The sequence below is a fragment of the Marmota marmota genome, unplaced genomic scaffold, assembly GCF_001458135.2.
Source record: "Marmota marmota marmota unplaced genomic scaffold, marMar, whole genome shotgun sequence".
Classification (NCBI taxonomy): domain Eukaryota; kingdom Metazoa; phylum Chordata; class Mammalia; order Rodentia; family Sciuridae; genus Marmota; species Marmota marmota.
The window spans coordinates 11069696-11092124 of record NW_025999960.1 but is presented as its reverse complement, the minus strand read 5'-3'; the positions used below and the strand labels follow the sequence as shown (position 1 = coordinate 11092124).

At 33.5% G+C, this 22429-nt stretch overlaps 1 protein-coding gene across 4 annotated transcripts in view; it reads left to right on the top strand.

The window, feature by feature from the left end:
* The window catches only part of Nell2 (neural EGFL like 2), a 360984-nt gene extending 341911 nt beyond the window's left edge, over nt 1–19073 (top strand). For 3 of the 4 annotated variants that reach the window (XM_048802576.1, XM_015493239.2, XM_048802577.1), the window contains 4 exons: nt 5681–5874; nt 6899–7075; nt 8653–8877; nt 18369–19073. In XM_048802576.1, the coding sequence (XP_048658533.1) occupies nt 5681–5874; nt 6899–7075; nt 8653–8877; nt 18369–18419 (647 nt within the window). In that variant the 3' untranslated portion in view covers nt 18420–19073. The remainder of the gene's footprint in view (nt 1–5680; nt 5875–6898; nt 7076–8652; nt 8878–18368) is intronic. The other variant, XM_048802578.1, reaches the window with a different exon arrangement.
* Nucleotides 19074–22429: the final 3356 nt, after the last annotated feature.

Genomic DNA, 22429 nt, shown 5'->3' with positions numbered 1-22429 from the left:
TATCTCAACTTGAATTTCTAATGGGCAACTCAGAACTAATAGAATTACTATATAACTCTTGATTCACTGTGCAATTTTTTTTTTTAAGAGAGAGAGATGAGAGAGAGAGAGAATTTTTTTTTTTAATATTTATTTTTTAGTTTTCGGCGGACACAACATCTTTGTTGGTATGTGGTGCTGAGGATCGAACCCGGGCTGCACGCATGCCAGGCGAGCGCGCTACCACTTGAGCCACATCCCCAGCCCTCACTGTGCAAATTTTACAGGTCCATAAATATAGTCGCTCAGATCAATATCCTCATATCTCACATCTAATAAATAAACTAACTTCACTATTTCATCTTTCACAATATATTCCCAATCTGACCACTGCTTATCACCTCTACCCTTACAACCTTCATGAAAGGCACCATTCTCTTTTGTCTAGACCACTATTCCTACTAGTATCCCTACTTCCACTTCAGTGTTCTTAAAAACTTTTTTCAGAATGATCCTTCTAAAATTGAAGTCAGAGCATGTTACTCCTTTCTTCACCTTCCTGGAAACTTCCCATCTCTTAGAGGAAACCCCAAACCTTGACCATGATTTGAAGAGCCTACATGATATACATACTTGACCTTCTGACCATTTCTTCAACATACCAAACAGATTCCTTTTCATGGGCTGTTCTCTTTGTGTGGAGTATCCGTTCCCCCAATTTTGCATGATACTTCTTTCATTTAATTTACATCTTCTCTCAAATAAGCTTCTCTTAGACTTCCAGTTTGAAATGGCCTCTGACTTCTGACACTATTCTGTTACCCTCCTTCACCTTTCTTTGTGAAGGGGATGATAAATGATAAATTCTTCTATAATTATAGTATATATTTGTTTGCTTGTGTATTATCCACTTTAGATTGTGAGCTTCAGGGGTCATTGATCTTTTTTGCTTGTCAGTTACCATATGTCCAATTCTTAGAACAGTGCCTAGCACATAGTAGATGATAAGTTTATTTATGTAATGATAACAATGGAGGTGGAAGTTAGATAATCTTTTAATTGGGAGTATGTTAGGCATATAACCTATGTTAGAATTATATATGAGTATGAAATATACTGGATGTACCTATACTATATTTAAAGTGGATAAATAGTAATATTCGGGATAAAACATAATTAGTGTACTCCAAGTATTCGGTCCAAAAAGTAACAAAGACAAACTGAACATTAAAACACATGATAAGTGTAAGACAGTAAAGGATTCTGTAAAATACCTATACAGAAAAGTCTTTTCAAGAAAATTCCACAAATGGAAATTTTTATTTTTATAAAACTACTATTCTGGAAGATGATTCTTTATTATATACCAATAGAGTTCATTAAAATTATCAGAAATCTACTATTTTGTCAGAAGACAACATGCTATGAAAGAGTCTTTTCAAAGAAACTACCTACATTATATTAAAATAAAAGACTAAAAGACGTTTGCTATAATTTTAATGATTTGTATATTTGTAATATTAGTATTTAGAAGGATTAAGCTTTAAGAATATGATTATATCTAGGAAGGTGCCATTGTTCTGTTCCTTTAAAAAAAAAGCATTTCAAAGTGGACAAAGCCACAGCAGTGGACTTATAATTACTCTGAAGCATAGCATTTGTACTTGAAGATATGAGTAAATAGCTGTACTGTTTCAGTACATTTTTGGCTACAGTTGTGTGCTCTGCCACATATATGTTTATAAGCGGCATACATACAAATTGTATGCAATTTTGCTCATCCACTTATCTTAGAGATTTAGATGCTTAATCCTCAAGATGCCAGGATGCTGTTTATCTAATCTATATCATCATTTATACTTTGCCTGAAATTTTTTGCTTATCAGTTACTATATCTCCAGCTTCACTATGGGACACAACTCTGTATTTTTCCCCTACAAGTATGTTTTTTATTTTATTTTCACATCCATATTTTCCTTTCTTTCTTTAACTTCTGGATGATCTTTGATAAAGTTCTTCAAATTTGTGATGCCAAAAATTTTTTAACCCAACCAAGCAAAAGGAACACAAATGAAATGAGTCCAATTTAACGAAACAAGTAGTTACTGAATATATATGTACAGACACATTGAGGTACTTTTCCAGTCATCTGCTATATACAAATATTAAATAGAAATGGTCACTGTTTTTGGCTTGTAGAAAAGATAAAATAAATACAATAATAACTGTCATGCAAGATAGAATATTTTGAGTTTCTTAATAAATGAGAAAATTATTTGATTTTGAGAAAAAAAATATTGGAAACAGAGTAATTGTTTCCTCTTTGGCATCAAGGAAGCTTTCTCAGGGTACCGAGCATTTGTTTTAGGAGTTTATTGAGCATGATGATATTATTGGCAATTTGAGTTGCAGAAAAAGGAGACAAGCAGAAGACTTAAGTCTAAGTGCCTTATATGAAGTTTGAGCTTGACTCTGAAGAACTATTTTTGAGAGAAGAATGATGAAAACATATCTGACCAAAATTATATTTTGATCTGGTCCTATTTTTTTTGAGCTCCAGACCTATATAGCCAATTACTTATTGGACAATTCCACTTGGAGGCCTAAAGGAAAATGCATTTCAAGGTGTTCAAAGTGTCCTAAACTGGGAACATGACTGCTTGCCCTGCCCCCTCCCCCCTCCCCAGCAAGGTCTCCCTCTTCTATGTATATGATCAATCAAAATTTCCAAGCATCCTGATCCTTCTGTCATTTTAATATTCCAATTCAACAAGTCACCTAATGACACTAATTCTTTCTGCATAATCTCTTTCTATGCATTGCCACAGTTGACACTCAGTACAGCAGTTTGTTTAAGAATACAAACTTGGCTCCTATCTTATTGACTGTGCTATTGGGAAAGTTATGCAATATTTCTATGACTCATTTTCCTAATTTACAAAATTAGGAATCCTTTGTACCTTCAAGTGTTGTTGTGACAATTAAATGAGTCATTATATGAAAAATACCCAGAATCCAGTAGGCAGCAACCACTATGTGAATCTGCTTTTGTTGTATGATCATCTCTTGCCTGGACTACTGAAGCAGCCTACTCACTGATCTTCTAGCTTCAAATTCTAATCCTTTTCCAAAAGGAAGTCTAAGGACTCTTTCTAAAATGAAAATATATTTTTTTTCATTTCTCTAAATTAACATTTTACTGCCTTTATAATAAAGTTAAAATTTCTTAATATGACCTTTATCAGGGCCTGAGTGCCACTTCACCTATATGGCTGCCTGCTGCCTACTCTGCTCTCTCAGTGGACATTTATTTCACCAGTATTTCTGTTTCTCAAACACATCTTGATAGCTCAAAACTTTAGGCCTTCAAACAGACTCAAAACACACTAAATCACTCTTTATCTTCTCTTTTCAATGGATAAATCTTATTTATAGTATAATTGCCAAACCGCTATCAATGTATTAAGAAACAAATAAGAAAAAATTATCACAGAGAGAAAGTGAGCTGTGCCAAATGCTGCTGCTAAATCAAGCTAGAGAAAAACTGAGACTTAACCAATGGATTTAGCAACATTATTTCTTCAATAGTCACTCACTAAATAAATTATCAATATTTGTAAAATTGGAATTTTCACATATCATTATAGGTTTTCAAAAGTAAAAGCCATTTAGATGTGAAAACTCCAATATTCAATATCACTTATCAATTTGGGAAATTTTCTGCCTTGTGAAACCCAGTTTAGATAACAAGTGTAAAAAAAAATGTGAGTGCAAACTAATACAAATCCTGTTGGAGAGCAGGAGGTCAGAAAATAGCTCATTGTGGTACTTCTGCCTATACATTTTTCCAGATATGAAACCACATGCCAACCCTTGTGAGCAACATTTTACTCTATTTTTTTTTATTATAAATGTGCTTAAGAACACACATTCTTTGTGTGCCTGGACATCTCTTCTTTGTCTTTTGCAGAAAACTCAAGGTCTCTTAGTGCCTTTTCAGGGAAAAAAAAAAACTGAATTACTTTGTCTCACAGCTTGTATTTTAAACATCAAGTAAAATGAAATGATGGCAAAAATTCAGCCATTACCATTAGTGGGATAACATTTTTATAGTGGATATTTAAAAGGTGATGCATTAACATGTATCTGTAGAGCTTGTGGTCAAAGAGGTCAAATTATTATTGTTTATGTTTTTTTTCTGCTTACTATAACTTCTAACTCTATGAATATCAAATAGAGACAAAGATCAAGTCATCAAATATACCACATCATTCTGAGTAAACCAAATGCAGAGCTAATTTATAAAATTTCATTTTCATTACAGGAGACATTTCCTTGGATCTGAAAAATATATATATTATAATTAATTTTTTTAAAGTATGTCTACATGCTGGCTAACAGTTCTCTTTTTGTTTGTTGTCTATAGTCACAAAAAGCACTATCCTCACTGTATTAAAAGCAACAGTTTCAGCCTTTGTCCTAATTTGTTGGTCTTGTTGAAATAGGAACTAATATAAATCAAGGTAAATACAGAGAAAATATATCCCAGGGCTTATTTTCAGGAACAAATTTATAACAGAACTCTAGTATTTAAGAATTTAAATGTGGTCAAGATATAATTTTGACTGGTCCAATTCTTCAATTAATGTTGAAATCAAATCATTTAAGAAAAATATTTACTAAATTCTATATTTAAAATCTTCATGGAAAATCAGTGTTTGGTTCCCCTAGTTAAATCTATATAGTTCATCTTCTCCTAACCTACTTTCCCTACCATGATTTAATTCTTTCTCTCTTGACCTTTACTTAGAGGAAACTGATGAAATGGGAAATCACTGCTTACTGCCACTCATAAAATCTCTCTGAAATATATTTTGGCTTGTGACCTTTAAATTGTGGGGTAAATAATATGAATCACATCTCCTCTTACAGACCTGATCTGTGGGTCGAGATATGTTTGCTTTTCATCTGTATGAAAATGCTCTAGCCTGTGATTGCCATGAAGCAGGTGAGGTTAGGTGAAGAATGGGCAGTTGCCAATTGAGTCGGGCAGGGGATAAAGTGGTAATATGAGATGGAAAGTTAAGATAGAGTGGATTCTTTTGAAGGAGATTGTAATCGCTGATGGTCATTTGCCTTTCATGGGTGAGTAGAGGATCTAAAGACAGTGTCAGAATACCTGGTCTATAAAGAAAGAACACTTGGGCAAAACACTGGAAAGAGCTTACATTAGGGTGGTATAGCTGTGAGAATAGAATTTGAAATTGAATAAAATGCCTCAGGGGTCCTATGACATTTCTCTCCAACTAAGAAGGGATGTCTGTGAGTACCAGCTTAACATTGGGGATGATATCCCTTTTAGAATTTCTGCTACCATGCTGTTTTGTATGATAAATTGAGTTATATTCTTACTTTCAAAAATATTAATGTTTCTTAAAGCCTAATGGTATTTACAGAGATAAAAATTTGAAATTTTAGCCAATGTTATCTGGTTTGTAAAATCAAATGTTGATAATATTTTCCTGGGAAATCCCCAGGTCATTCACAATGCTTTAGTCAGCATTTAATAGGAGATGCATACCAGTAAGGTGAAAATTAATTTACAGTTAAATGCTTTATGTCAGGAGGCAACTTGCCTGATTGAAATGATTTGAAACAGCATATTCTAAGCACACTGCATGCTGCTGCTTCTTGGCTATAGATATAGATGAATGTGGGACTGGAAGGCACAGCTGTGCCAATGATACCATTTGCTTCAACTTGGATGGCGGATATGATTGTCGGTGTCCTCATGGAAAGAATTGCACTGGGGACTGCATCCATGATGGAAAAGTCAAACACAATGGTCAGATTTGGGTGTTGGAAAATGACCGGTGCTCTGTGTGTTCATGTCAGGTTAGTATAAATAAATCTGCATTTATTTTAATTGTACAGTTCAATGAGTCTTAATAAATGAATGCATCCATTTAACCACCATCACAATTAATATTATTGAACATTTCTAGTAACCCAGATGTTGCCTGTATCCCTTCCTAGTTAATCCTGTACACACAAAGGCAAACTCACCTTCTATTTCTTATAGATAAAATTAATACTTTCTAGAGCCTCCTATAAATGGAATCACAAGGTACATTCTCTTTCTGTCTGACTTCTTTATTTCAACATGTGTTCTTTGAGATTGGTTCAGTTGTTACATATATCTCTTCCATTATATTGCTGAACAGAAGTCCATTGTGTCATACTACTACAATGTGTTTATCTCTTCACATGGTGATAAGATTTTATTACTATGTTCATTTTTCCATAGTCAAAATATCATGTTTGAGTGAATACATAAATGAAACCAGAATAGACAAGCTATGACCCAAGGGTGAAAAATATCGATTTGGACTATATTTCAATTTTAGAAAGGTATTTTGTTATATGTACCAGTTTACAATAGAGACTTAAATTATAGTTAAATGAATAATACTATGTACTAGAGACTCAGTAAGCATGAAGGAAATTGATAACAGTGTGTACAAAAACATAAGGTTTAAAATATTGCAGATATTTAGCAAATACTTGCCTTCTCACAAAACAAAATTTAGATAGTATTCAAATTACTATACTAATACACAAATATGTGAATATTTATACATCTGTACACTCATTTATATGTATATAAGGACCATACAGGGTTATCATTCCAATTACTTCTGGAAAATTTCTTTCTGTTCAAGTCATTTGAGGAGGAGTATGTAGAAAGGAAACTGGAAGTCCTCCAGCTTGGGTAATTTCTACATGTTAACTACAAGATGGAATTTTAAAGAAACTATATTGTGTTTAGTAAACTGTGTGAATTATTTCATCCTCCATGTGATGTTAGTACACTGAGAAATGGAGGGTTTGGTATGCTTATTTTTACCTTCCCATACAGAACGGGTTCGTTATGTGTCGACGGATGGTTTGTGATTGTGAGAATCCCACAGTTGATCTTTTTTGCTGCCCTGAATGTGATCCAAGGCTTAGCAGTCAGTGCCTCCATCAAAATGGGGAAACCTTATACAACAGTGGTGATACCTGGGTCCAGAATTGCCAACAGTGCCGCTGCCTGGTAAGTTTAGGTACATGAAATGGAGAGAAAGCTTAGGCCTGGAAGCTAAACAGAAAAGCAGCAGCCCTGTCCTTGCTGTCTACTGTTAGCCAGTACCTGGCCATAGTATTGGCAATTTCAAAAAATGAGCTTGGTCAGGATGATAAACTGGTGGACCAGAGAAGAACATTCTTTGTTAGAAGTGGCACATTACATTGTGCATTCTTTTTTTCTGAGAGTGATGTCTCTTTCAGGTGTATTTCCAAGTCTCAAAGAAAGAAAAGAGTCCTGCTTCCCTCATCCCACCTAGTTTATGCTTACTTAAAGACAATTGTGGGTAGCACAATAGCAAATGTGAAAAAATAAAACATTCTTTTTCCACACAGAGATTTTGTTAATCCATTTCTTCATTTCTCACACTTAAAAAAGGCAAAAACAAAAATCAACATTCTTTTCCTTATGAAGTTTGTTGCTGTCAGGGCTATTCTGTGGGCACCTTCTTTTGTACATACTATGAATATGAAATAAATACATAAAGAATTGAATTTTAAAATAAGGTTTGTGAAATTTTCCTGGAAACAATAAGTAAAGACTTGATAAAGAAAACACTGACTTTTTTTCAGTTGAGCAAATGTTTTGTTTCTAATTATGTAAAAGAAAAGGAAAATTGCTCTATGTGTCTTCGTAGTAGACAGTTTCACAGAAGAGGCTACTTTTAAACTTATGGCTAATTTCCTATTTGTGTGAGGATTTTTTTTGAGGCAATGATTTTTTCTGTTACTTCCTTTTTATTATCTCAACCCAAAAATCAATTGAAAGAGCAAGGTCAGTTTCTGTGCCTGAAGGCTGCTTTCATCTCGAATGCCATGAGATTTGGAATCATGAAGAAAATAGGAAACAGGTGGGAACCATGTTTTTAAAAAGATACAGTTTACACAATTTTCCCACATGGAATAAAAAAGACTGAAGAAGTCAGTTCCTAGGTTTTGGGGATTTTCATGTTGTTTGTTTGTGTTTGGGTTTTTTGTTGTTGTTTGTTTGTTTGTTTGTTTGTTTTGCAGGATTTGAGGAGTGGCTCAAAGTCCTTACACTGAGAAACACATAAATGAACATGAAAATTGTCAAATTCCTTTCATTTTTTTGTTCATTTTAGTAAATGGACAAAGCTTTCTCTATGAGAAAGGAATAAATGAGAAGTTAGAAGAAAAAAGATCAAAAAAATAAAAATTTCATCTCATGATCAGAAAGTTAAATGGAAGCATTCTTCCACATTAAACAGTTTTTCTTTGTCAGGGAAAAGAAAGGGGCATGCAATTTTTATTTTTTTAAGAGAAATGGTTGTTGATTTTGCTTTATTATTATTCTTTTTTTAATCCTTGAAAAGTGCTTATAAACCTAGCTTCAGGATAGATCTCATCACTCTGAGAGGGCTTTCGTAGATTCCTTGTAAGATTCACTGGCTTTAAAGGTCTAAATGTAAATATCAATCAAATAAATTGAGTATTCAGTAAACATTGTGTTCCCCTCCTTCTTCTCTGCCTCCTTCCATTTTCTCCCTTCCTCTCCATCTGGTCCTTTCTCATCTGTTTTTCTTATAGCAAGGGGAAGTTGACTGTTGGCCCCTGCCTTGCCCAGATGTGGAGTGTGAATTCAGTGTCCTTCCAGAGAATGAATGCTGCCCACGCTGTGTCACCGACCCTTGCCAGGCAGATACCATCCGCAATGACATCACCAAAACTTGCCTGGACGAGATGAATGTGGTTCGCTTCACTGGGTCCTCTTGGATCAAACATGGCACTGAGTGTACTCTCTGCCAGTGCAAGGTAAATCCCATTAAATTCAGGTACTGAAAGTACTTTGCCAGCAGCCCCCAGGGCTCAGAGGTACTAGTGTGCTTAACCTGAACAATGGGAAGCATTTTTTTCCCTATTTGTTGTTCAAACAGAGGTGGGAGGAGTGCCGCTCAGGTTTATTAGAACCAAGGCTGACTTTCTCATGCATCCTCCAATGTATATTCAGGGAGAAGGAGAGTGAATGGACTGAAGCCAGAATGATCAGTAGAAACACCCTACTTATACTGCCCTAATGTATCAAACTGTACACATCTTTAAAACGACGACGAAGCAAACTACATGTTTCTTCGGTCATGTTAGAAAACAATATTATATTGATTTGTATATAGTTCTTTTACAAGGTCTGTAAAATATATTGACAAAGTAGATACATTGCATTTTCTAAAGTAGAAATCAATATGGCAAAAATGGGCATGTTTCTTGGTTTGTTATGGTCAATTACATTGAATTGAAGAGTTTAAGATCTGTGTTTACCATATTCCTTCCGTTGGTGAGAAATCAGTATATAGATTTTTCTCTTCTCATAGGAAAATAGAGCATTATACCTTTTACTTCAGTGAAAGCAAAAAGTGGATAACATAGGCAAAGTAGAAGGAGTTCATGGATAGTGACCAAGTTGAAAGCATTCTGATTTTTATTCCTATAAAATTGAATGGTTTTGTACTTCATATTTATAATTTTGGGAACAGCACTGAAACTAAATAATATAAAGGCTTAACAACAACAAAAAGCAAAAACACCAGATTTTTGCAACATTGCATGTCCATATCTGCTCTGGTATGTGAGAATTTTCGTCTTGTGAAGTTCTCAATACAGCAACTTAATTCAAATTTACTTGATATAAATTCTTATTAAGGTAGCTTGATGTAATGGAACCAAGACAGATAAAATTATTTAGGACTTAAGATATTTTTTTTCCTCTTTCATACCCAAATCTCTTGCTCTTTTAATCATATAATTTGTCAGTCAAGCTTTTTGATTGATCATTTACTGCTGTTTTCTGAAAGCACACCAGCAAACTTGAAGGTATCCAGTACAATAATTTACTAATAATGTATCTGCAGTGTTTCTTTTTTAATATATGTTTAGCATGAGTACACTTAATAGTACATATCTCAAAACTTCAGTGCTAGTGTCCAAACAGGGAATTCTTTCTGACATTTAATTACTGAATAGAATTGGGTCCTTCCTCACCCTTATCTAACTGTACAGAGTAGTGACAACAAAAATATATGCCACATGATAGAAGGAGATGTATATATAGCTCAGATGGGTACTTTTAGTAAGTAAAATGCATTCAAGTAACAGGCAGTAAACATTAGTATGTTTTCTTAAGTAAAGAGCATGAATAAGCCTGCCATTCACTACTTTATAAACAACTGCTAGAAACTTTTGACTGTTAGTAGGAATGTGTTCCAGAAAATGTATTTTGATAGTAAAATTATTTCTTCTTGTCACATGGTGCTGATCTTAGATGTAATATTTGAGGTCATTTGCCTTCTTATTAAATGAGTTATAACAGTAAGTTCAATTTTACCAAATTTAGCCCAAATATTCATTTTATTACATTTATTTTGTGTTATTTTAAAAATGAAGTTTATGCAAAACAAGTATTAGGTATGGCTTTGGAGGTAAGCATTCTTCACAATTCAGTGTTTCCAGAGCACATTACCTCCCCATTCCACCCTACTTTGAGTTATTCATTTTTAGTCAGTAAATAAATGTCAAAGCTGAAAACATTCTAATTGGATTATTATTGCTGTAAAATTTAATTTAGTGGCTTTAGTACTTCATTTTATAATTTTGGAATCAACTCTAAAACTAAATAAATAATCTCAAAGCCTAACAACAGTGTGGGCATTATGCTGGTACCTGGGATGTAGTGATCAGCATTCCTGGAAATAATTGTCTAGAGTGATCCTATGCAGGTTATTTGAATTTAAATTAGTGAAAATTAAACAAATTTAAAATATAGTTTCTCAGTCACACTGGCCCTGTTCAGTTGCTCAATAGCCACATGTGGCTACTAGCTATAATATTAGACAGTACGTGTAGAGAACATTTCTGTCATCACAGGGTGTCCTGTTTGACAAGAGTAGGTCTAGAGATCAAGAACATGGTCTGAAAATCAGGATATCTGGAGTCAAAGCATAGTCAGAAATATTAATTATATGATTTCAGGAGACCTGCTTCAATTTCTCTGTGGTTTAGCTTGCTTACCTGAAAAATGTGAATAATAGTAGTACCGGAAAGTAATAGTATCTACTTGAGATGGTTGCTATAAGAATTAAGTGAAATATCCACACAGGAAATTTCATGGCCAACACATTGAGAGAAAGTATTCAATAAATGTGGGTTTCTATGTGAACTAAATGGATATTTATAAAGTCATGACACAGATGAAGACAACACTACAACTGTGATAGAAGGTTTGTAGGAAAGATTTACTGTACTTAGAGGCTATACAGTTACAAGGAATAAATATCTCTTAAAGTAAGGCAACATCAAGAGTTACCTGTGGAAAACAGGGTAAGATTTTTCCCTTTCACCTTTTTGAAGGTATCTTCAAATTTAATTTTCTAAGGTTAAAAAATGCATCTTTCACTCAAAAGTTGAACTCCTGAGTCAAAAACAATTAATAAGGTTACCTTTCCTAAATCTCATAGAGAAGCATCCTTTTAATTGGTCATAGAGTTTTGAGCTTCAGACAACAAAGAGGATTATCCAGGTGAGAAATAAGAAGAGGGAGATATTACAAGTCCTGTTCCTTTAATAAATCATCACTCAGCAGGAAACTTTTCCAATTGGAAACCAGGGGATGTCTTTGACTCCTAAGGAGACTGTGATATAATACTGAAACAAGTGAGTTATGGTAGAAAATGCAGTGTAATAAGAATAAAGTTCCTGACTTCCTAAATGTTACCTTTATGTATCAAAAACTGCAAAATTGAAGTTGTGAAAGTGGATCTCTGCACTAATATTAGAATAAATAACTAGACCTAAGAACCAAATTCATAGACAGGAAAAATTATAATAAAGTTTCAATATATGATCAAGACTTCTTTGAAAAGATTATTCCATAAATGTTTGAATGACTAGATAACAACTTATGGAAAATAATTTGATATAATGTGTTATATTAAAACAAAATCCATGAATAAGGTATTAAGCATTAAAAATAAATCAAAACAAATAAAATAATTTTATATCAATCAAATTTCTAAAAGACAGATGCCTTTTCTAACTTCAATATGATAAAATATACCTCAAAGAAAGCTTAGAGCTTCTATAGCAATCAATATTTAGCAAAGAAAAAGAAACTAGAGACTGGGAAAATATTTTCATCAGATTTAATTAGTTTCTTTTTAGACTAAAAACAAAAAAATTAATAAAAAACATTTGTTTCCCTATAAATAAAGTAGCAAAGGATGAATAAACATTTCACTAAAAAAATAGCTATTAACATAAAAGGAACTCATTTAACCTTTAAATAATTTAAACTTAAATGTAGACTAGCTGAATAAATCATTATATTAATATACTATAGTAAAAAAGAAAAGGGCCACAATAATCTCTAATGCTCACAGAGCTGTACTTGAATTGTTATATTATACGCTATTCTTGTCATTATACAGATACCAGGGGATATGGATATATGGAGATATATATATATATATATATATACATATATATATATATATATATATGTATGTATATATACACTTAAAATTAAAAGCTGTCTCCTAAATTTGATTTGTAGAGTTTAGTATGAAAAGAGCAAAAACAACTTTAGCAATAAATACATACAGAAATGGCAGGGTCATAAGGAAGCTTATTTTACTGTGTCACAATGTAAAAATAATTGCTATTTAAAATTAGCATTGATAATGAGTGATAATATTCCTTGTAGTCAGGATGTTTTGTGAGTCACTATTTCAGTTTTTATAAAGATATTATTTATTACAGTGAAATTCACAGTTAAGTATATAATTTAATGATTTTGATAAATCAAAGTATGTAATGTATTCAACACTCTAGAGAGTGCCTTTGTGCCCTCTTTCAGGTAGTACTTTCAACAGAAAACCTCAATTTTATTTCGTAATGATAGATTCATTTTGCCTGTTTTAAAATTCCACATAAAAGAATCACATGGTATGTACCCTTTTATGTTTTTTGTCTAAATTATCTTATCCTCCTTCTGGACTTGAAATCAATTTTTTTTTGGTATTTCACTTAGTGATATAGTATATTGTTTTAGACCTGCTAACTTTTTAAATTTTAGAGTATGTGTGTATGTGTGATGCTTGAGATTGAACCTATAGTCTAGGACATGGTAGGCAAACACTCTACCATTTAGCCACTCCACCCCTGTCCCTGGTTTTACAGTTGAAGTACATTTTTAATAGATAACGTACACTTAGTCTTCACTTTTTATCCAGTGTGCAACAGGTCTTTTAACTGAGGTGTTCAGTCTACATACGTTTAATGTAATTTTTGACTCTGAGCATTCGAGGGCTATTATTTTGCCATTAGTCTCTACTTGTTCAGTGTATTCTCCATGCTCTTATTTGTTCATTCTTGCCTTTCTTTTTTAAAAACTTTAAAACTTTTTGTCTATTTTAATTGTTTTTTTTTTAAATTTTAAATTATAACAACTAATTATTTTGTTTTTCTAGAGATTACTATATATCATTAACATCACATTAAAACCATATTTAATATTATACTATTAATAGAAAATATAAGAACTTTTCAATATTATAGCACAAAGGCTGATTCCAGACAGCCTTTGTGCTATAATAACATGTACTTTACAACTCTGTACATTGTAATACTTACAATCCCATATTACTTTTGCTTTAATCAGTCATACATCTTTCAAGGAAATTAAAGGAAGAAAATTGTTATACTTTATACCTATCCACATATTTACCACTTCTGATGTTCTTCATTTCTTCTTAAATATAGAGTCCATCTGCTCATTTCTCTTCAGCTTGAATAAAATCCTTTAGTATCTTCTATTTTGCAAGCTAGCGGTAACAAATTCTTTTAACTTTCATTTGTCTGAAAATTTCTTTATTTTTGAAAGATTTTTTTTATTGGATATAGAAATCAGGATTTATAGATTTGTTTCCAGCCATTTAGGTGATAACTCTAGTTTTCCAGTATCCATTGTTTTGATTCAGCCATCATTTGTATCTTTGTTCCCTTGTATAGAAAATGTCTTTTTTCCCTTCTGTCTCTTTTCAAATTCTCTTTGGTTTTTAATAGTTTGATTATTACATGATGGTTTAATTATCCTAAAAGACACAACAAAAAACTCTATTTTATTTCTGTTTTTCTCTTTGTCTTATAGATTTGTCTTATAGATTTAGTATGTCTATGGCCTTGTCCTCAATTTTACTTTCTTCTGCCATCTCTAATCTGTTGTTAAGAGTATCTAATGATTTTTTTTATCTCAGACATTCCACTTTTCAGTTCCAGAGTTTCCACTTAATTTCTTTTATAGTTTAATTTACTTGCTGAGATTTATCATCTGTTCATTCATTGTAACCATTTTTTAACATCTTTGAACATATTTATGATAGATAATTCCTAGTCTTCATCTACTGGTTATATCTGAGTCATCTTTGGATCAGTTACAATTCATTATTTTTCTATCAATTAGGAGCCACATTCTCCTGGTTTTCTTCACATGTCTATTAATTTTAATAGTATATGGATATTGTGGAGGATATGTTCCTCTGAAGACTGTTTTAGTTCTGGCAGGTTTTAAATCACTGGTTAATCACCTTGTACTACAAGAACTTGGCTTTATATTAGTTAGGTATGACTACTCCAAATTTACCTTTAGTTTTAGTGTGAATATATTGCTCTTGAGATATATTACTTCTTCTTATGGCCTCTTAGGGTTTTCAGCAAAAAAAATGACTTTTCTATCAATCTTTTCTAACTTGGTAGGACATACATTTCAAGCACTGCTACCTATAATGTGAGCAGAATCCAAAATCTCTGCTTGATTTTTTTTCAAATTCTCAGCTAGGGGTCTCTTATTGTCTCTTTAAAGTCTCCTCAGTAAGTCAGCCAAGAATTTGAGGAAATTATATATTGACTTGTCCCTTACTATATATATATATTTCTCTCTCAATTTTAAGCCACTCTGCTCGTCGAGAAGCTTTCCTCTGATGTCTCTGGCCTATAAGATTGTGGCTTTCTGTTTGAGTTATAGTTCTCAATCTGTACAGACTAGGGAGTACCCTAAAGGAAGGTGCCAAGTAAAAATGATTTTCACACAGTACATTTCCTTTCTTTCAAGGTTGAAATCTATCTAGTGTTTGCTTGCCACTCTCCATTGGTTTCAACTGTGTTTTATATTTTGTCCACTCTTCATATTTGTTATGTATAGGAGGATTAGCCTTACGTTAGAAATTATGCCCTTACTGAAATTGAACTGCAGTGGGCTCTTTTGTTAGTGTTTCATGTATGATCTTTGATTCTCTAATTAAGAAAGTGCCAATGATCTGGATTGTAAAGCATCTGTCCTATAAGTAGCAGAACATATTGATAAGGAATAAGAAAAACATTCCTGAAAGATTTTGGAAAATAAACAGTTTCTTCCAAAAAGCAGGTTTATGGGAGCAAGACTTTTCCTCAGAGTTCTAATGCTAGATTTGCATACCCAGTGGCAGAAGTCATCACATATTCCGTAACTCAATTTCTGCTCAAAAGTCACACGGTTTGAAAAACTGATACTCTTAGGAACCCAGTACATTCATCACGTCATGGGGCTAGCAGATTAAGAAAGATCATAAAACTAGGTTTTGTTAGAAAATCTGTGCCTCTGAGCAAAATGGTAAAGCTTTAAAATGTTGCTTGTGGTTCTTGAGATGTCTGAGTCTTTCTTTCTCATGTGCAGTCAGAATAAGAATTCTGCTTAATAGTAATTTAGAAAGGATAAGGATTCGGTTAAACTGATGATATTCTTTTTGGATAATAGACTGGCTTTTCCCCTCACTTGCTGTGTTTCAACAAAAGCTCAGGTTTTAAAATATCATTTTAAAAGTTTTATGTTACAAAAGACACTTTTGATTTTATCATATTAAAGTATAATATATCTAACACCAATTATCTGAGAAAAATAAGAATAGAGGATGAATTTTTAGAGACAGACTAACCTGGTATTTAATTCCAGCTCTATCATTTATTAACTGTGTGGTTTTGGACATAATATTAAGCTTTCTGATCTTCAGTTTCTGAACTAAAAAGTGTGACTATTAATAATGATCCCACTGGGAATGCTGTGAGATTGAAATTACATAATGTATTTAAAATGCCTGGCAAAGTGTCTGACACAGAATACATACTCAGGAAGTGTAAGAATATTATTATCATAGTGATCGTAATAACAGTATTAACATTATTACTAGTTAACTAGTTGGGAAGAAAGTGACAAATCAGAGAAGAATGTATAGTTTTTTTATTCTTTGTAGTTTTTTACATTATTTTGATACTTTATTATGAAAGCAAATTGTGCATATCTGATCCTTCTCTTTCTATTTCTCCCATTTCATTTGTAAACTGCTTTTTCACCAACCTAAAATTCTCACCTAGTTCTTTTTTCAGTTTCTTTTTTAATAACTTTATTTTTATTTATTTATTTTTCTATATGGTGCTAAGAATTAAACCCAGTGCCTCACACATGCTGGGCAAGCACTCTACCACTGAGCCACAATCAGTCCTCAGTTTCTTAACTGTAATAAAACTCTTGTCACTTCATTGTTTCTCCTTCTACTGTTCCCTGTGCTCTTGGTCTACCTTCATATGGAGCTGTCTTCAGATCTTGGCTCAAATATCACCTCTACAAAGAAGTCTATCCTAGCCACCAATTTAAGTAGGCAGTCTTTTGTTCATCTCATAATACTGCCTAATTTATATCCTTTTGTCTTAGTTTGGAATACTATAACAGAGTATTTTAGACTGGGTGGCTTGAACAACATAAATTCATTTTGTTATTTATTTATTTATTTTATACATGATAGTAGAATCTATTTTGATATATTTATACACCTTTCATGGTTCTAGAGGCTCAGAAACTAATTTCTCATGGTCCAAGATCAAGGTATTGGCCAAATCTGGTTTCTGATGAGGGACATCTTTCTTAGTCAGAGATAGCCATCTTCTCATATCCTCATATAGAGGACAGAAGAGAGAGAAGAAGCCAACTTTCTCATATCCTTTTTCTTAATCTGTGCATTATAGGCATACATAATAACTGTATCCATTATGCCATGTTTGTATGTGCACATAGCATTTTGATCAGTCTCATTACCCTACACTTATTTGCCTCATCGCCTCCCTCCCACTAATCTGCTTGCTCTACTCTACCAATCTCTCTTCTATTACTTATTATTACTACTAATAGGAGTACTTTATTGTGTTATATATGTACATAATATACATATATTGTGTATATCCATTCATATGTACTCACTGTATATTCATACATGGACATAGAATAATCTGGTAGATTTATTTCCCAGCATTTCCCCCCATGCTTTTCCTCCTTTCTCCCTTTTGATCCCCTCTCTCTATTCTATTGGTCTCCCTTCTATTTTAGTGAGATCCCTTATCCTTATTTCCTTCCTTCCCCCTCTCCCCCGCTCTTGCTCATATTCATTCTCTCTCTCTCTCTCTCTCTCTCTCTCATTTCTCTTGACTTTCTGAGTCTGACTTAATTTCAGTTAACATAATGTCCTCAAGTTCCATTTGTTTACCAGCAAAAGACATAATTTCATTTCTCTTTAGGACTGAGTAAAACTCCATTATTTATATAGACCAAATTTTCTTTATCCATTCTTCTGTTGACAGGCATCTAGGCTGGGTCCATAACTTGACTATTGTGAATTGTGAGCATCTCATGTCTTTTATAAGGACACTACTGCCATTCATGATGTTCCACTCTTGTTCCCTAATTAACTCCCAAAGGCCTTGTCTCCTCTTATTATTACATTGAGGATTAGAATTTCAACATATGAATTTTGAGGGGACTCTAAACATTCAGACCATAACATTTTTCTAGCACATTTAAGTTTTAGGTTGTAAGTTTGCTTGATAGTTAATAGTTTTCTCTCCCAATACACTATATGCCCTGCCATATGAAGTTAATAACCAGGTCTGCTTTATTTATCATTATAACTAGTACATATTATACTCAACATATATTTTGTGAATAAATAAATACAAGACAAAATGATACAAGTGGATACAATTGGGTAAGTAAAGTCAGTTTATCTCTTGCCACATATAATGAGACATAATTCCTTCTTTACTGATTGAGTTATGAAAAGTGATTATTCAATCTCAGGAGAATACAATTGTGTTTTTAAATACTAATCAATGAATGAAATTTACTAATGGCTTAAAAATTAATACTCCACAATTATTTCTACTTCTTTCTCTAGAATGGCCACATCTGTTGCTCAGTGGATCCACAGTGCCTTCAGGAGCTGTGAAGTTGACTGTCTTATGGGAGATTTCTGCTTAAAGAATGTTCTTTCATTAAAAAGACCAAAAAAATGTTTTTAAAAATTGAATGATTTGTGGGCAGCTAAATGCAGCTTTGTTAGTAGCTGAGTAAACTTTCAATTATGATGTTTGTGGAGCTTGAGAAAATCACAAAAGGAAAATTCTTGAAAAAAAACTAGACCACAATTCTGCCTCTTCTGTACCTGACATCATCTTGTAGAAAATGTGTGTGAAATGCACACCATAACGTCCTGACCCCTGTACGGGAAGCCTGAGCCCATCGGATCTGTTAAAGTCTTGGGCTTCATTGGTGCAGAAAATTTTCTTCTAGATCAGAATCTTCATGAATCAGTTAGGTTCCTCACTGCAGAAAATAAAATGTAAAGCAGTGAATTAATTATATTTTCAGAAGCAAAGCAAAGAACCTATAACGTGTTATGTACAGTACACACTCTGAAAAGAAATCTGAAACAAGTTATTGTAATGATAAAAAAATAATGCACAGGCATGGTTACTTAATATTTTCTAACAGGAAAAGTCATCCCCATTTCCTTGTTTTACTGCACTTATATTATTTGGTTGAATTTGTTCAGTATAAGCTCGTTCTTGTGCAAAGTTAAATAAATATTTCTCTTACCTTAGAATGTGTGAGTCGCTCTTGCTTAATGTGTTCTGCTTTTCTCCAGATGTTTCAAAATACACATTTTTTCTAGTCCTGATGTAAATTTTCACTGTGTTATTTCCAAATTGAGGGGTAATTTTTCACTAAATTATATGCCTAACTAGAGGGTGAGATGGATACCCTCCTTCTGTCTCTCCAGGTCCTTAATTTTTCTACCTGCTTTTGTATCCTGGGGAATCTGACCTATATAGAAAGTATTAATAGGTTCTCTTCCCTCTGGAATCTGGTTTGATTTCGATTATACTGCAGTAGACATTAGCAGCATATCAGGAGGAAGTAAAATTTGGATATTTATGCTGCTGGCTCCCTTCCTGCCAGGTCACCACCATGATTGGCTGTGTCACCTTATTCATTTCCTGGCAAGTGGCTTTCTCTCTTCAACCTCACCCTTTAGGTTGTGATGACTTCTTCTTGCTTCTTCTGGCTTAGAGTAACATCCCAGGCTACTCTGTCCTTGGGGGTAAGGGGATCCCTGCTCTATTTCTTGTTGTTTTCCCTATTTCCAGTCACATCTTTATAAATGGTCCCTTTGTTAAACTCCTTAATTAGACGTCTTTAAGTGTGCCATCTGTTCGCTGCCAGAATTCTGACAGATATACATAAGGAAGGGAGTGTGTGAAGGTTGGAAATGTCTTCAGGAACTGGTCCTTCACACTGCTATGTAAATCCTTCTCAAGGTTAGGAGAAATTATATTATATTCCACATTAAATCTTTCTATGCACCAAATCACAGATGAAAAATAGGTTATGCCCAATAAGGGAACTTATTCCAATAGAGCTCAATTTTTATACTTTGTACTAAAGTGAAAAGGAAATACAAGTATTGTCAAATTAATTTTTACTTGCATGGAGGCATTTTTCTTTAAAGAAAAATTGAAATGGAGAGGAGATGACCACTACAAGCTACAGAAATGGTAAAGTAGCTTTTAGCTACCCCCTCACCATTGCTATGGAAACAACCTAACATAAGGTGAGCTGAGGAAAATTTATGAATGTTTTAATTCTTTGGCATGTGTAATAGGTATTGCATGTGTAAATTCAAGTATCTCTCTACATTCAATATAAATTATTTTTTGCTGCCATGTTATATTTAATTTAAAATTTCAGCAGAATATAAGGCTTATTTTTATCAGCTATTTACTATGGTAAATAGCAATTTTGTTTCCAAGAGGGCTAATTTAACATTTATTCCACATGATTTTTTATATAGGTTTGAGATTTCATACTAAATTCTCCTTTACTTGTTTTTATGAGGAGAGTAACTGTGTATGTGTGCATACTTACACATCTACCTCTGAACACACATATATTCTTTATTTAGATACGTTATGTCTATGAGATAGGCTGGGATTTTATATCCCACATCTTTTTTTTTAAGTCCTTGCAGTGTTTTGAGCATATTGGTAGCTTGTAGACTCCTGTTTTCATATACAAATGAAAGAAAGAAAACCCTTAAAATGCTGAGACGAAAGAGGGGGGAAAATAAAACCATGCCCTTCCTGGACATTATATCAGTGAGTCTGCTCACATGGAACCCCACTCCAACCCCACACTCAAGGTTTATACCATAAATATTAGAACCCCAGGAAAATTATTTTATCTATAGACCCCCCCATAAAAGTAATCAGTGATTATTAAAAACCTTGTCCCTTGAAAAAGAGGTGTTTAATGCTCTCTGGTGATACCCAGGCAAAAATGCCCACCTTCTGGGAAAGTGAGAACTAAGAAGCATGAATTTAATTTGAAAGTGCTTGGTTCCTTTAAATACAAGCCTTGGTAGAAACAGTCCTTACTTCATTTCCTTTATACCCCTTTTCTGAAAAAACAAAAAGCACAAAAACATTTAAATATGATTCTTTGGTAAGTAATACATGGTAACCTGTATCATTTATCTCCCTTTTAAAAGACTGCTGTATTGCTTTTTTGTTCTGCTTTATATGCTGGTAAAGAGTGTCATGGTTTGTTCAATTACACTGTAATATCACAGAACCCCTTTTATCTTCCCAATAACTTGGCTATCTATAGCCAAAGTTGAGATGCCCTGTAATTGCCTTTACAAAATGAACGGTATATCAAAGCTCTAAAACAGCAGTCAATACTCTCGAGTGTTGGAATACAGAAGTTATTCAGCTGAACAAAGCTAAAGCTACATGTACTGAATAAAAGATGAGCTTCAGTTCACTAAGCATTATCTCATCTATCAAAATTCCACATTGCTGACTAGTTAGGAGTTCTTCTGAAGGTCAGCAGATCCCACAGACATCTGTGTGGTCCCAGGCCCATGGATCTAATGCTTAAGCACTGATGACACCAATTGCTTTTAGAGCAAAACTTTTTGTTTTTTAGTTTTTCAATGTAACGTGTTCTTGGTGCAAGAGCAAATTGATCTCAGAGTTTCATGCTGAAAGGATCCTTGAAGGCAGTAAGTGAATGCTTAAGCTCTGTGTACGTGCCAGTCACTATGGCACCTGGATGCTCCCCCTCTGCAGGGGCTGTTGCAGTAAAGTTGGTTTCTGTGTTCTCACTGACCTTTCATTATCGATGTACTGTTTTCTACCTTAGAATTCAATATCCTCCATAAAGGAATTGTCACCTCTTTGCAGAGTAATTGCCCTTAGTTAATAGACCTGCAGGTAGAAAGGCAAGAGTGCCTTGGGCTATAGAGGCTCTAGATCTGTGGTGACATAAATTGGTAAAGAACAGAACCGTTGGGGGAGTTTGGACAGTGTAAACTGAGTAACAGTTTTATATTCCTTCTATTTTCCAAGAGGCAAGGACAACTCCTCCAAACCTTTAGTGTCTGTCCTGAGATTAAATTATTTTCCACAGACTGTTTGCATAACAGATTCTGAAATTCTTCTTTATTCTGAATGACAGATGACACAACATATTACTGTCACCACCAAAATATTGCATTTAAAACATGTTCTCCTATTTATCTCTAGTGCTAGGTGCTTTTTAAAAAAATGTCTGAAATAAGAGAGTGACTACATGCAAGTGTATAAATCATATTGAGTTTATTTTTTAATAATTTTCTCTTTTAGAAACTGCAGCCATAAATAAGGAAAAATAGAAAATTTTCTGAAAAATATAAGGAATCTAGGAATACTTCTGTCAAAAGAAATGTATAAACATATGGGGAAAATATAAACCCATACTTAACAAATCTGTTTTGAGGATGTATTGTATACCAGACACTGTGCTGGGCACTGTGTACAACTTATCCCCTGTAGCAAATTCACTGCAACACAGCCACTGCAAAGAGAAGTGTCCAGGCATGACAATGAACAAAATTTGACACACCATAAGCATTTA